Here is a 15,580-nt window from a genome sequence, read left to right on the forward strand (position 1 = left end):
CTCTTCTTTCTTTCATTCTTTTTAATTTTTTATTACTTAAAATTTTTTTTAATAATTGTTTTTTTATTTTTATTTTAATAACTTTATTTTACTTATATATTTTTCTTTCTTTCTTTCTCCCTTTTATTGTGAGCCATGTGGATGACAGGGTCTTGGTGCTCCAGCCAGGTGTCAGGCCTGTGCCACTGAAGTGGGAGAGCCAAGTTCAGGACACTGGTCCACAAGAGACCTCCCAGCTCCACGTAATATCAAACGGCAAAAATCTGCCAGAGATCTTCATCTCAACGCCAAGACCCAGCTCCACTCAACGACCAGCAAGCTACAGTGCTGGACACCCCATGCCAAACAACCAACAGGACAGAAACACAACCCCATCTATTAGCACAGAGGCTGCCTAAAATCATAATAAGGCCACAGACACCCCAAAACACACCACCAGACTTGGACCTGACCACCAGAAAGACAAGATCCAGCCTCATCCACCAGAACACAGGCACTAGTCCCCTCCATCAGGAAGACTACACAACCCATTGAACCAACCTTAGCCACTGGGGACAGACACCAAAAACAACGGGAACTATGAACCTGCAGCCTGCGAAAAGGAGACCCCAAACACAGTAAATTAAGCAAAATGAGAAGACAGAGAAACACACAGCAGATGAAGGAGCAAGGCAAAAACCCACCAGACCTAACAAACGAAGAGGAAGTAGGCAGTCTACCTGAAAAAGAATTCAGAATAATGATAGTAAAGATGATCCAAAATCTTGGAAACAGAATGGAGAAAATACAAGAAACGTTTAACAAGGACCTGGAAGAACTAAAGAGCAAACAAACAGTGATGAATAACACAATAAATGAAATTAAAAATTCTCTACAAGGGATCAATAGAATAACTGAGGCAGAAGAATAGATAAGTGACCTGGATGATAAGATAGTGGAAATAACTACTGCACAGCTGAATAAAGAAAAAAGAATGAAAAGAATTGAGGACAGTCTCAGAGACCTCTGGGACAACATTAAACACACCAACATTCGAATTATAGGGGTCCCAGAAGAAGAGGAAAAGAAAGGGACTGAGAAAATATTTCAAGAGATTATGATTGAAAACTTCCCTAACATGGGAAAGGAAATAGTTAATCATGTCCAGGAAGCACAGAGAGTCCCATACAGGATAAATCCAAGGAGAAACACACCAAGACACATGTTAATCAAACTATCAAAAATTAAATACAAAGAACAAATATTAAAAGCAGCAAGGGAAAAACAACAAAAAACACATAAGGGAATCCCCAGTAAGTTAAGAGCTGATGTTTCAGCAGAAATTCTGCAAGCCGGAAGGGAGTGGCAGGACATATTTAAAGTGATGAAGGAGTAAAACCTACAACCAAGGTTACTCTAACCAGCAAGGATCTCATTCAGATTTGACAGAGAAATTAAAACCTTTACAGACAAGCAAAAGCTAAGAGAATTCAGCACCACCAAACCAGAGAGACCACATTACAACAAATGCTTTACAACAAATGCTAAAGGAACTTCCCTAGGAAGGAAACACAAGAGAAGGAAAAGACCTGCAATAATAAACCCCAAACAATTAAGAAAATAGTAACAGGAACATACATATCGATAATTATCTTATATGTAAATGGACTAAATGCTCCAAAAAAGGACACAGATTGGCTGAATGGATACAGAAACAAGACCCATATATATGCTGTCTAAAAGAGAACCAATTCAGACCTAGGGACACATACAGACTGAAAATGAGGGGATAGAAAAACATATTCCATGCAAATAGAAATCAGAAGAAAGCTGGAGTAGCAATGCTCATATAAGACACAATAGACTTTAAATAAAGACTATTAGAAGAGACAAAGAAGGACACTACATAATGATCAAGGGATCAATCCAAGAAGAAGATATAACAACTGTAAATATTTATGTACACAACATAGGAGCATCTCAATACATAACTCAAATACAAACAGCCATAAGAGGGAAAACGACAGTAACACCATCATAGTAGGGGACTTTAACACCACACTTTCAGCAATGGACAGATCATCCAAAATGAAAATAAAGAAAGAAACAGAAGCTTTAAATGATGCATTAAACAAGATGGACTTAATTGATATTTATAGGACATTCCATCCAAAAACAACAGAATACACATGCTTCTAAAGTGCTCATGGAACATTCTGCAGGATAGATCATATCTCATGTCACAAATCAAGCCTTGGTAAATTTAAGAAAATTGAAATCGTATCAAGTATCTTTTCTGACCACAACGCTATGAGACTACATATCCATTATGGGAAAAAATCTGTAAGAAATACAAACTCATGGAGGCTAAACAACACACTACTTAGTAGCCAAGAGACCACTGAAGAAATCAAAGAGGAAATCAAAAAACACCTAGATACAAATGACAATGAAACACGATGACCCAAAACCTATGGGATGCAGCAAAAGCAGTTCTAAGAGGGAAGTTTGCAGCAATACAATCCTACCTCAAGAAACAAGAGAAATCTCAAATAAAAAACCTTACCTTACACCTAAAGCAATTAGAGAAAGAAAACAAAAAAAAGCCCAATATTAGCAGAAGGAAAGAAATCATAAAGATCAGATCAGAAATAAATGAAAAAGAAATGAAAGAAATGATAGCAAAGATCAATAAAATTAAAAGCTGGTTCTTTGAGAAGATAAACAAAATTGATAAACCAGGGCTTCCCTGGTGGCGCAGTGGTTGAGCGTCCGCCTGTCGATGCAGGGGACACGGGTTCGTGCCCCAGTCCGGGAAGATCCCACATGCCACGGAGTGGCTAGGCCCGTGAGCCATGGCCACTGAGCCTGCGCGTCCAGAGCCTGTGCTCTGCAACGGGAGAGGCCACAACAGTGAGAGGCTCACGTACCGCAAAAAAAAAAAAAAAAAATTGATAAACCATTAGCCAGACTTATCAAGAAAAAAAGCGAGAAGACTCAAATCAATAGAATTAGAAATGAAAAAGGGGAAGTAACAACTGACACTGAAGAAATGCAAAGGATCATGAGAGATTACTACAAGCAACTCTATGCCAATAAAATGAACGACCTGGAAGAAATGGGCAAATTCTTAGAAATGCACAACCCTCCGAGACTGAACCAGGAAGAAACAGAAAATATGAACAGACCAATCACAAGCACTGAAATTGAAACTGTGATAAAAAATCTTCCAACAAACAAAAGCCCAGGACCAGATGGCTTCACAGGCGAATTCTATCAAACATTTAGAGAAGAACTAACACCTATCCTTCTCAAACTCTTCCAAAATATAGCAGAGGGAGGAACACTCCCAAACTCATTCTACGAGGCCACCATCACTCTGATACCAAAACCAGAAAAAGATGTCACAAAGAAAGAAAACTACAGGCCAATATCACTGATGAACATAGATGCAAAAATCCTCAACAAAATACTAGCAAACAGAGTCCAGCAGCACATTAAGAGGATCATACACTAAGATCAAGTGGGGTTTATCCCAGGAATGCAAGGATTCTTAAATATATGCAAATCAATCAACGTGATACACCATATTAATAAATGGAAGGAGAAAAACCAGATGACCATCTCAATAGATGCAGAGAAAGCTTTCAACAAAATTCAACACCCATTTATGATAAAAACCCTCCAGAAAGTAGGCATAGAGGGAACTTTCCTCAACATGATAAAAGCCATATATGACAAACCCACAGCCAACATCATCCTCAATGGTAAAAAACTGAAAGCATTTCCACTAAGATCAGGAACAAGACAACGTTGCCCACTCGCACCACTATCATTCAACATAGTTTTGGAAGTTTTAGCCACAGCAATCAGAGAAGAAAAGGAAATAAAAGGAATCCAAATCGGAAAAGAAGAAGTAAAGCTGTCACTGTTTGCAGATGACATGATACTCTACATAGAGAATCTTAAAGATGCTACCAGAGAACTACTAGAGCTAATCAATGAATTTGGTAAAGTAGCAGGATACAAAATTAATGCACAGAAATCTCTTGCATTCCTATACACTAATGATGAAAAATCTGAAAGTGAAGTTAAGAAAACACTCCCATTCACCATTCCAACGAAAAGAATAAAATATCTAGGAATAAACCTACCTTAGGAGACAAAAGACCTGTATGCAGAAAATTATAAGACACTGATGAAAAAAATTAAAAATGATACAACTAGATGGAGAGATATACCACGTTCTTGGATCGGAAGAATCAACATTGTGAAAATGACTCTACTACCCAAAGCAATCTACAGATTCAATGCAATCCCTATCAAACTACCACTGGCATTTTTCACAGAACTAGAACAAAAAATTTCATAATTTGTATGGAAACACAAAAGACCCCGAATAGCCAAAGCAATCCTGAGAAAGAAAAATGGAGCTGGAGGAATCAGGCTCCCTGACTTTAGACTATACTACAAAGCTACAGTGATCAAGACAGTATGGTACTGGCACAGGAACACAAATATAGATCAATGAAACAGGATAGAAAGCCCAGAGATAAACCCACGCACATATGGTCACCTTATCTTTGATAAAGGAGGCAAGAATATACAGTGGAGAAAAGACAGCCTCTTCAATAAGTGGTGCTGGGAAAACTGGACAGCTACATGTAAAAGAATGAAATTAGAGCACTCCCTAACACCATACACAAAAATAAACTCAAAATGGATTAAAAACCTAAATGTAAGGCCAGACACCGTCAAACTCTTAGAGGAAAACATAGGCAGAACACTCTATGACAAAAAATCACAGCAAGATCCTTTTTCACACACCTCCTAGAGAAATGGACAGAAAAACAAAAATAAACAAATGGGACCTAATGAAACTTAAAAGCTTTTGCATAGCAAAGGAAACCATAAAAAAGACAAAAAGACAACCCTCAGAATGGGAGAAAATATTTGCAAATGAAGCAACTGACAAAGGATTAACCTCCAAAACATACAAGCAACTCATGCAGCTGAATATCAAAAAAACAAACAACCCAATCCAAACATGGGCAGACAACCTACATAGACATTTCTCCAAGGAAGATATACACATTGACAACAATCATGTGAAAGGATGCTCAAAATCACTAATCATTAGAGAAATGCAAATCAAAACTACGAGGTATCACCTCACATCTGTTAGAATGGCCATCATCAAAAAATCTATGAACAGTAAATGCTGGAAAGGGTGTGGAGAAAAGGGAACCCTCTTGCACTGTTGGTGGGAATGTAAACTGATACAGCCACTATGGAGAACAGTATCGAGGTTCCTTAAAAAACTAAAAATAGAACAACCATACGACCCAGCAATCCCACTACTGGGCATATACCCTGAGAAAACCATAATTCAAAAAAAGTCATGTACCACAATGTTCATTGCAGCTCTATTTACAATAGCCTGGAGATGGAAACAACCTAAGTGTCCATCATCACATGAATGGATAAAGAAGATGTGGCACATATATACAATGGAATATTACTCAGCCATAAAAAGAAACGAAATTGAGCTATTTGTAATGAGGTGGATAGACCTAGAGTCTGTCATACAGAGTGAAGTAAGTCAGAAAGAGAAAGACAAATACCATGCTAACACATATATATGGAATTTAAGAAAAAATATGTCATGAAGAATCTAGGGGTAAGACGGGAATAAAGACACAGACCTACTAGAGAATGGACTTGAGGATATGGGGAGTGGGAAGGGTAAGCTGTGACAAAGCGAGAGAGAGGCATGGACATATATACACTACCAAACGTAAAATAGATAGCTAGTGGGAAGCAGCCGCAAAGCACGGGGAGATCAGCTCGGTGTTTTGTGACCACATAGAGTGGTGGCATAGGGAGGGTGGGAGGGAGGGAGATGCAAAGGGAAGAGATATAGGGACATATGTATAACTGATTCACTTTGTTATAAAGCAGAAACTAACACAACATTGTAAAGCAATTATACTCCAATAAAGATGTTAAAAGAAATCAAAAAAAAAAAAGAAAAAAGAAAAAACGACATAGACAAAAGCAACAATATAAAAAACATACCTAGAAAGAAACCATAAAAAAATGTATATAATCTACATGGAGGCAACAATAAGAATTTCCTGATTGACGTAGGAAAAAGAAGTCTCAACCAGAATAGTATGTTATGTGTACTCCTGAGGCACAGATATTGTAAGAATATCGATTTTGTTTAATTCATTTACAGATTTAGTACCTTATCCATAGCAGCTGATGACAATCAAACATGGGCTACTGTTTCCTGTACCCAAAATCAACCATGGAAAAATTATAGAAGGAATAAAGAAAAAACATTAACAACAGCAAAAACACAAAACTAAATAATCCCTGAGGGACAATAAGTCTCCACTGAACTAGAACCTGAGTGTGGGCAGGTAGGGGGATGCCCTGAATTCGAGACAGGTCTGTAGCCTTCAAGAGAGGCAGATGACAGGATTGATTAGAGAAAAGCCTTGAAACTTGAGCCCTGGATTCTTCCACTGTGCTCTGGGACCATGAATCTCTACTGCTTCACTGAAGGAACCTGAGGCAGCATTTCAGAGCCCGCATGCCAGGAGCATGGGACACCAAAGATTGGGCTGGATGTGGCAGTATGGTCCACAGGCTGTGAAATAACCATCTGAAACTTTGTGAGTGGATGACAACTGGCCTTTTTAAATGATCATCTTAATAGACTATCACACAGGGACTAAAAGAGAAAAGCAAGTAACACAGTAGTTGTACAAAAGGACAGAAATTCATTTCTGAACTTCTGGGCAATGCCCCTGATGTCAACAAAGAGAGACCACAGTGAGAACTGTCAGGCTAAGGCGCCCCTTCACTAACTCCTCTGGGATTCTGTGGGGCATGGTTGGGGACAGAGATGGATTCATACCAGAGAAGGAAGGAATCGCAGGCCCTGCCAGCAGTCAACGTGAGGACCTTGAGTGAGACCTGACGGGATCCGAACCAAAGAAGAGAGTCTCGCCTCCTTTCCCCTAAGCTCATCTTACCTGCAGCAGCCATCTCTGGGAGGCTCCATGCAGAAGTGTCCAGATGAGATGTGCCTGCACTTCACACCAGCAGTCTCATGGAGTTGATGTCTTTGATGTGAGGCCTTGGCCTCAGGTCAGCAGACGGGAGGTAGCCCAGCACCTACAGGGAGTCAAGAGAAGACACTGAGAGAGGATTGAGAGCACCATCCACCATAGAAGAGGGGGCCCCAAAGAGCCCTCACTGTCAGTCTTGGAGGACCCAGGAATGGCTGTGAGGCTCAGGCCCCCAGATACTTCCGGCTGGGGGTGCCGACAGACATGAGAGCCAAGGTGTGATGCCTGCTGACTCAGCTCAGCAGAGGGAAAAGTCCCAAGACCTACCAAGAGTCAATGAAAGGCCCTCGTGCCAGGCCTGCGGGAAGCTCCCCCGGAACCACCCCCCACCTCCCGTCCCGTCCCGCCCCGCCCCGCCCCGCCCCGCCCCTGCTGTCCTCCTGGAGCCCAGATGCGCATGACCGGATGTGACGTCCTCCAACGCACGCTGTGGCGGCCATTGTTGAGAGCTGCTGTTCGGCAAGGGTGAGCCGCGGGAGGAATCCCACGTCTCTTCAGGTGTCAAAGTGTGAGGTAACCCCAGTTAGAAGTGCGGGGACGCCCCCGACACCCCCAATCCCCTTTCCCTCCGAAAACAAGCGGCCACACAGGCCCCGCCCACCCCGCCCCTGCTCTCGGCCCAAGAGGCTTGGGCCTGGCTGTTAGGCCCAAAGTCCATCCGCTTCCCCCGCGGGGTCTCGGGCAAGGAAGGCCTCGCCCTGAGGCTGGTGGACCCTGGCTCATCTCAGTTGAGGAAGCGTCCCAGGCCCTGTGGAGTGAAGGACGGGACCCCTGTGGGGACTGAGGGGCTTCACACCCCAAAATGGCGGCCACGCAGACCCCACCCCTGGTGTCGGCCTAGGAGCCTCCGGGCAGTTCTAAAGGCTGAGGGGCTCCCTCAGTGCGAATGCGGACGGACGGACGGACGTGGGAGACCCAGGGAGGAGGGGTCCTTGTTCTGAGGGGCTGGCTGCAGGTCAGCAGAGAGAGGATTTCCAGGGCACGGGAGGAGTCAGGGTGAGGACCGTCCTCCCCGTCGCAAGGGCACCTCAGAACCCCTCCCCTGTTGTCAGCCGCTTCCTTCTGGCCACACACGGAGAAGGGAGGGCTGCTGTCTGAGAGGGGAGGTGCAGGCCAGCAGAAGGCGCGTCCCTAAGCACTGCCAAGAGTCAGCCCAAGCCCTTGAGTGAGGGCCAGTGGGGCCGCCAACCACTGGGCCTCGACCTGTCTGCTGCACGCTGCAGGCTTGGTAAAACTCTGCCACGTGCGGCCGCCTGGTCACCCTCACTGCCTCCTAATGAGACTCAGGGAGGTGCCGGCACTGGTGCGAGCAGATGGTCCTCGGGGCAAGAGAGGAGCTCCAGGCTGCACCGGCTGTCCAGGGAGGACCCCGAGTGAGGACTAAGGGAGTCACCCACCCCGAAGAGAAGGGACCAGAGAGAATATGGCCTGTCCCCTCCTGTCAACCCTTAAACTCCCAAGAAAGGACTGTCAGGCTGAGACTGCCCGTAATTTCCTCTGCCAGGTCCAAGGGAGGTTAGAGCTTTGTTCTGAAGGGGCAGCCACCAGGCAGCAGAAGGGAGGGTCCCAGGACCCTTCGGTGGTGGGCTGAACGCTCCCTCCTTTCCTCCTCCTGGGTGTCATGGAAGATGGTGGTGTCAACTTCAGAGCAGCAGAGGGCATGGGGTGGGGGGGTGGGGGAGTCTTGCCAACAACTGTCATCCTGACTCTGAATGGGAACCGCGGGGACCTACCTCCCCTGCCAGCCCCCACTGTCACCCCCGAACCACCCAGGCAGGGCTGGCTGGCTGTGCCCCAAGGCTCAGTCGACCGTCCTCCACAGGGCTCTCAGGGGATAGGCTGAGCAGGAGAACAGGAGCCCTGTGGGTCCTCGGGCAGTGCCCTCAAGGACCCTGCAGAGGCGGCCTTGGTTAAAGCCAGGGAGGAATTTCCCCACTGAAGGTGCTCACAGCATCTCCTTGTCCCTCCCCCAGGTGCCCTCGTTGCCTGCCTTCCTGCCCACACTCCCGCCTGCTGGCCCTGACCTCTGTCATCATGCCTCGGGGCCAGAAGAGGAAGCGCCATGCCCAGGAGAAACGCCCCCAGGCCCGGGGGGAGACTCAGAGTCTCAAGGGTGCCCAGGCCACTGAGGTGGCGGCGGTGGCAGAGATAGAAGAGTCTCCCTCCTGCCCCGCTTCTGTTTCTCGGGGTACTTCCCCGAGCTCCCCTGCTGCTGGCACTCACCAGGAGCCTCAGGGAGCCCCAGCCACTAGATCTCGTGATGCAGGGGTTTCATGCCCAGGATCTGAAGAGGGTGCCCGGAGCCAAGATGAGAAAAGTGCAAGTACCGCCCAGGCAGCACCTTCCATTCACAGCACTTACAGCGATCCTCTGACCAGGAATGTCTGCGAGTTGGTGCAGTTCCTGCTGGAGAAGTACAAGACGAAGGAGCCCATCCCGAAGGCTACACTGCTGAAGATTGTCAACAGGAAGTACAAGAAGCACTTCCCTGAGATCCTCAGGAGAGCCTCTGAGTACATGGAGCTGGTCTTTGACCTCGAGCTGAAGGAAGTCGACCCCAGCAGTCACTCTTATGCCCTCAGCAAGCTGGGCCTCCCCAGCGAGGGAAATGCGAGTGGTGTGTCGGGGCTGCGCACGGCCTGTTTCCTGATAACTGTCCTGAGCAAGATCTTCACGAAGGGCAACCGGGCCACCGAGGAGGAGCTCTGGGAATTCCTCAATGCGTTGGGTTTGTATGCTGGGAGGAGGCACTCGATCTTTGGGGAGCCCAGTGGGCTCATCAAAGATTTCGTGCAGCAGGAGTACCTGACGTACCTCCAGGTGCCCAACAGCGATCCTCCGCGCTATGTGTTCCTGTGGGGCCCGAGAGCCTGCGCTGAAACCAGCAAGATGAAAGTGCTGGAGTTTCTGGCCAAGATCAATGATACCGTCCCCAGGGCCTTCGCAGATCTCTATGAGGAGGCTCTGAAAGATGAGGTAGAGAGAGCAGGAGTGAGAGCCGCGGCCAGGGCTGTAGCTGTTGCTGAGCGCAGAGCACCTTCCAGGGCCAAGGCCCGCAGCTCCTCCCACATGTAGGGAGGGAGGCAGCGGGCAGATTGCTCACTTTGTTTTGGAAGAGAGCAGTCAAGCTCCTAAATAGTGCAGAATAGTATTGGTTGAGGGAACAAAACATATATGTTCTTACAGTTTTAAGTAGTATGGTAGTTTAGGTGCAGTTAGTTTTAATAAAATATATATCTTTTTTTCTTCTTTCCATATGAAGAATACCTAGTTAAAGATAGACAGATGATAGGTAGATAAGTAGGTAGAGAGATGCTAGATAGATTTATGATAGAGATGTTTAGTATCTTTTCAAATGTTATTACTGCATTGAAGGTTTATTTTGCTTCAGAATCAAAGTGTATTAATGTCATGGATGTCATGTTTACTGATGTTCAGTTTTAAGATTAAGAGTTTGCTATTTGTAAAAAAAACCTGAAACGCCTTCACTATTTTCCTTTTGCTACAGAACAAGGTAACATGGCATTGGAATAGGATTTTTCATGGAAATGAGAAAGAATGCCACAAAATATTTGGGATCTCAAAATGGTGATACAAAAGTAAAAGCTGGTTAATTCTTAGTTTGCCTTCTTCTCTTTCTCTTTGCTTGTAAAATTAAAGAATATATACCTAGCTTTGCATAGGTTATTCAAACTGTTTGAAAATTAAATCATGGTAAATAAGACTTCTTGGTCATTCCTTCTTTTCTCTCTCAAATTAATTGACCATCTTCTCTTTGGAAGCCTCTCCAGTACTACTATGGTTGGTAAGAAAATGAAGACCAAGCCACTGCCCATAGAATTTTTAGAGTCTAGCATCAGCTATCATGTAAGGAAGATGGTGAGATACACTCTTAAGAAATAAACAAATGAACTTTTTTTTTTAAGTGAGGGTGTGGAAGAGGAGGTTCCAAATGAGAGCAAGGAACTGTAAGTTACCTGATGAAGGCCGCGTGGGGTCTTGGGAAACTTCTAGTCCCTCGGCAGGAAGTAATTATCAGGATGCATGGTGGGCTAGATGAAGCCGTGGGAGTGATGGAAAGGGCCACTCAGATGGTGTTTCTCAGAGTTGATAGACTAAACCTGGAATGGAAAACATATCTTCACAGTTAACTTTGGGATGTGGAAAAACCAGATAGAATCCCCACCTAGGGAATGGAAGGGGTCCTATGCACTTGCCCCAGGGCAAGTGAACACTCAAACTAGGTGTTTTAGGCATGAGCTGTCCAGAGAGTTTCTGAGAAATAAAGGTGATACTCATTGAAATGAGATGCCAAGAAGCCACTGGACTGTCTCTCTTCTTGTGGGATGGGATTGCCAGAGCTCGCTCCGTTAAAAGGGCATTTTAATTAGGTTATTTTGGGTGTAATTTGGCCAACTCTAAGGGAGGGCTCAAATTTTAGTGGCAATGGTATGAATGAAATGAGGGGTGGTTTGGATGAAAAGGCACCTGGGAGGGAAGTTATTGGTCCTTGAGACAAATGAACTCCTAGTTGCATCCATGTGGAGAAGATGACCCCATACCAATATTAAAACAAATGGTCTAATAGGGAAATACTACTTAGTTTTACTCGCTTGGCATTTTGGCTGATGTGGATTTCTGTATTGTTTGGAGTTGCATATTCTCTAATGTAGGCTGGAAATAAAATTCTGTGAAGGAAGTTTGTTATCATTTGGGGTCAAAATCATCTTAGTAATAATTGCCATTCATTGAAAGTACCAAACTTTGTCTCAAACTGCCAGGTGGTTTACATACATATGCATGCCTGTGGTTCTACACTATAGACTTTTTCAGACTCATTTTGCAGATAAAGAAGTTGGAATATTCTCAAATTCAAGGCTGGTAAGTGACAGGAGCTGGACTGAACCCTGGCTCTGAATCCCTCTAGAGCCCACACTGTGCCACTCCTCCCAGGCTGAGGCCGACCTTGGGTCACTTCATTTTTCTGCTCACTATTCCAAAATGTATTTCAGGTGTTAAAAAGCAGGACTTCATACCCCAAACATGGTTTTGGAATAAAAAGCTCCAGGAATAAGTAATAAAAATATGAAAATAAAAGTGAGGTACAAATAAAGAGATAGCATTTGGTGACAATATAACTATCTATGAAGGAAATGTCAGTAAACCTCAAAAGATCAGGGGCCCACACAATCATTTAATTCAGCCCTTTCCCTGTAGAAAGTAAATCTATTAGAATTGAGGTTATATAAGGCTATATCTGGCCAGTGAAGAGAAGGAAGAGATCAGTGTGTTTTCTCTGATAGCACAACACCTGTGCTGGGCCATTGCTTGGCTGCAGCTTCCCATCTCACATTACTCCTGGGGCTCAACCTATTCTCTGCAAGAGTTGTTGTAGGGAGATCAATTAAGAGTTTGCAAGGATGTGGCATTTCCCAAGAAGCCTTTCATAGAAGAGATAGGAGTCAAGGTGAAGACTGATGAATGAGGACTAAGGAGACAAAAACCACATAATAACAAGTCACAGAGAGACTGGCCTGTGTCTGCTCTCAGACTTAGAAGGCCAAGGCAGGGCTGCCAGGCTGAGCATCCCCTCACTTATTTTCAGGGTTTAGAGGAACATAAGAGCTTTGGTCTAAATGGGTGACTTTAAGTTGAAAGAGGAAACTTAGGGCCCTTCAGAAGTCAAGGTGAGGAACCTGAATGAGGACTGAGGGCACACCCCTACCCTGAACAGAGAGAGCCCCAAGGAGCCTGAATCCTGATGTCAACCCTGGAAGGGCACAGGTAGGAGTAGCCTCACGTGGCATTTCCAGACTTTGCCTCTCTAGCACCTCAGGGAGTGAGGACCTTAGTCTGAGGAGAGGGTCCTTAGGTAAACAAACGAAGGAGTCCCAAGCCCTGCCAGGAGTCAAGGTGAGAACCCCGAGTGAGGACTTCAGGAAACCTCTGCCTTTAGACTGTGAGAGAACCCCACAGAACCATGCCCTTCCTGGTATCCCTGGGATACCTGGGCTTTGTTGACATGATGTGACATATTTCCTCCTATGGTGTCACAAGGGGGTGAGGGACACGGTCTAAGGGGTATGGCCTAGGGCCAACAGTGGGATGACTTCCAGGTTTTTCCAGAGACCAGGTGAATACCCTGAGGACTAAGGGAACCACATACCCCATAACCATAGAATTCATTCCTTACTCTCAGCCTCAGAAGACCAAGGACAGGTATGGTCAGATGAGGAGAATCTCACTTTCTCCTAGGGGTTTCAGGGTGGTGCTGACCTTAGTATAAGGGGCAGGCCTAAGGGTAAGGGAGGGTGGAATTCCAGGCCATGACAGAGGTCAAAGCAAGGACTGAGGGATCATCTATCACCAAATAGAAGTGATAAGGAATCCAGCCCTGCTCCTTGTTACAGCCCTTGAGGATCCAGGGAAGGGCTATCAAGCTGAAGCTCCACCAACACTTATTTATATCAGGTCTATGGGAGGTGAAATCCTTAGTTTGAAGGTGTAGCCACCATTCAATGAAAGGGGTGGGGATATCAGGCCCTATGTGTAGCCAAATTAAGGAACCTTAATGAGGACTGAGGACTCCAGAGGCCAGGACAGAAAACTCCCCACTGAGCAGTCAGTACTGGGGGCACCTGGACAGGGCTGATAAGCTGAGGACCCCCTTCATTTCTTTCTCATAGATCCCAGGGAGGTTTGTGATGTCAACCTCAGAACAGCAGAGAGAATGAGTCCCATGACCTGCCACCAGTTGAATGATGGTCTTGAATGTGACATAACAGACTCCTCAATGTAGAAGACCACCAGCCCCTGCTGTCGCCCCAGCATGCCTGAGGCAGGGGTGGCAAGATGCAGCCTAAAGATCACTCTAATTTCCTTCAACAGGTTTCCCAAGTGACAGGCTGATTAGGAGAACAGGAGCCCTATGGGTTTTTAGAGCAGTGCCCTCAAGGAAAACTACAAATGTAGCCCACCTTATAACCAAGGTGGTAGTTCCCTGCTGAAGCTGCACACTCTCTCAACCTTCCTCATCCAGTGGACCCTTATCCCCTGCTCTTCTACTCACACTCCTGACCATTGTCCCTGAGCACAGTCATCCTGCCTCAGGGTCAGAAGAGTAAGCTCCGCACCTGTGAGAAACGCCACCAGGCCCAAGATGACTCCCAGAGTCACAGGATAGTTCAGGCCACTGCAGTAAGAGAAGAACCCCCCTCCTCCTCTTCTCCTGTTTTGGAAGATAATCCCCAGAGTTCATCAGCTACTGGGTCAAACAGCACTTCTCAGGGGTCTTCAAAAGCCCCAGCTACTACCATCACTTCTTCAAGTACTTTTGACACAAGGTCTGATGAAGATGCTAACAGTCAAGATGAGGAACATCCATGTTCCTCTGATGTCTCACCTTCTACTGAGACCACATACATTGATACTCTAACTAGTCAGATGGATTTGTTGGAGAAGTTTCTTCTGTACAAATATAAAATGAAGCAGCCCATTATGAAGGAAGACATGCTGAAGATTGTCAACCAAAAGTACCAAGACCGATTTGCTGAGATTCTCAAGAAAGCCTCTGAATGCACTGAGGCTGTCTTTGCGGTGGACTTGAACAAAGTTGACTCAACCATCCACTCATATGACCTTGTCAGCAAGCTGAAACTCCCCAACGATGGGAGGGTGTGTGCTGGTAGGGGGTTACCTAAGACTGGTCTCTTGATGACAGTCTTGGGTGTGATCTTCATGAAGGGCAACTGTGCCACTGAGGAAGACATCTGAAATTCCTGAATATGATGTGAGTATATGCTGGGAAGAAGCACTTCATCTATAGGGAGCCCAGGAAGCTCATCACCAAAGATTTAGTGAGGCTGAAGTACCTGGAGTACCGCCAGGTGCCCAACAGTGATCCTCCGCGCTATGAGTTCCTGTGGGGCCCAAAAGCCCATGCTGAAACCAGCAGAATGAAAATCTTGGAATTTTTGGTGAAGGTCAGCAATATGGTTCCCAGTGCCTTCTCATCACGATATGAAGAAGCTTTTCAAGATGAGGAAGAGAGAGATCGAGCCAAGATTGCAGCCAGGCCTGGAAATACTGTCACTTCCAGGCATGTTTCATGGCCATGTCCAGCAGCTTCTCCCACCCTTACTGAAGTCTGAGACTTTTTAAAAATCATCCAGATAAGAAAATTTGACATCACAATAGGGATTTTTGTTGAAATGGGAAAGAATCCCACAATAAAATTGTTGGGATAATGGAATGAAAAAGTAAAAAATAATTAAAAAGAAAACATGATAAACCTAGATTTTTCTTAATCCTTTCAGTCTTCTGTTTTGTAAAATTAAATGATTTATACCTCAATATGCTTAACTTATTAAAGAAGGTAGGAGGTATTAAATCTTAACAAGTTAGACCTCTTACTCACTTTCTTTTTTACTTCCCAAACGTCAGTTGAGCATCTGCTCTTT

At 45.1% G+C, this 15,580-nt stretch overlaps 2 protein-coding genes across 2 annotated transcripts in view; both read left to right on the forward strand.

The window, feature by feature from the left end:
• The window catches only part of LOC309800840 (melanoma-associated antigen B4-like), a 290,825-nt gene extending 279,980 nt beyond the window's left edge, over nt 1–10,845 (forward strand). The window contains exons 2-3 of the mRNA XM_082615164.1: nt 7,526–7,586; nt 9,095–10,845. Of these exons, the coding sequence (XP_082471290.1) occupies nt 9,156–10,196 (1,041 nt within the window). The 5' untranslated portion in view covers nt 7,526–7,586; nt 9,095–9,155 and the 3' untranslated portion in view covers nt 10,197–10,845. The remainder of the gene's footprint in view (nt 1–7,525; nt 7,587–9,094) is intronic.
• Nucleotides 10,846–10,919: 74 nt separating this feature from the next.
• LOC309799154 (melanoma-associated antigen B5-like) lies at nt 10,920–15,264 on the forward strand (the record flags this gene model as incomplete). Its single annotated transcript, XM_082612148.1, is given in 6 exon segments — nt 10,920–11,000; nt 11,968–12,002; nt 14,213–14,889; nt 14,892–14,911; nt 14,915–15,206; nt 15,209–15,264. Coding segments are annotated over 6 exon segments (1,161 nt in total).
• Nucleotides 15,265–15,580: the final 316 nt, after the last annotated feature.

The sequence above is a fragment of the Mesoplodon mirus genome, assembly GCF_964341445.2.
Source record: "Mesoplodon mirus genome assembly, chromosome: 3".
In the NCBI taxonomy this organism is placed as follows: domain Eukaryota; kingdom Metazoa; phylum Chordata; class Mammalia; order Artiodactyla; family Ziphiidae; genus Mesoplodon; species Mesoplodon mirus.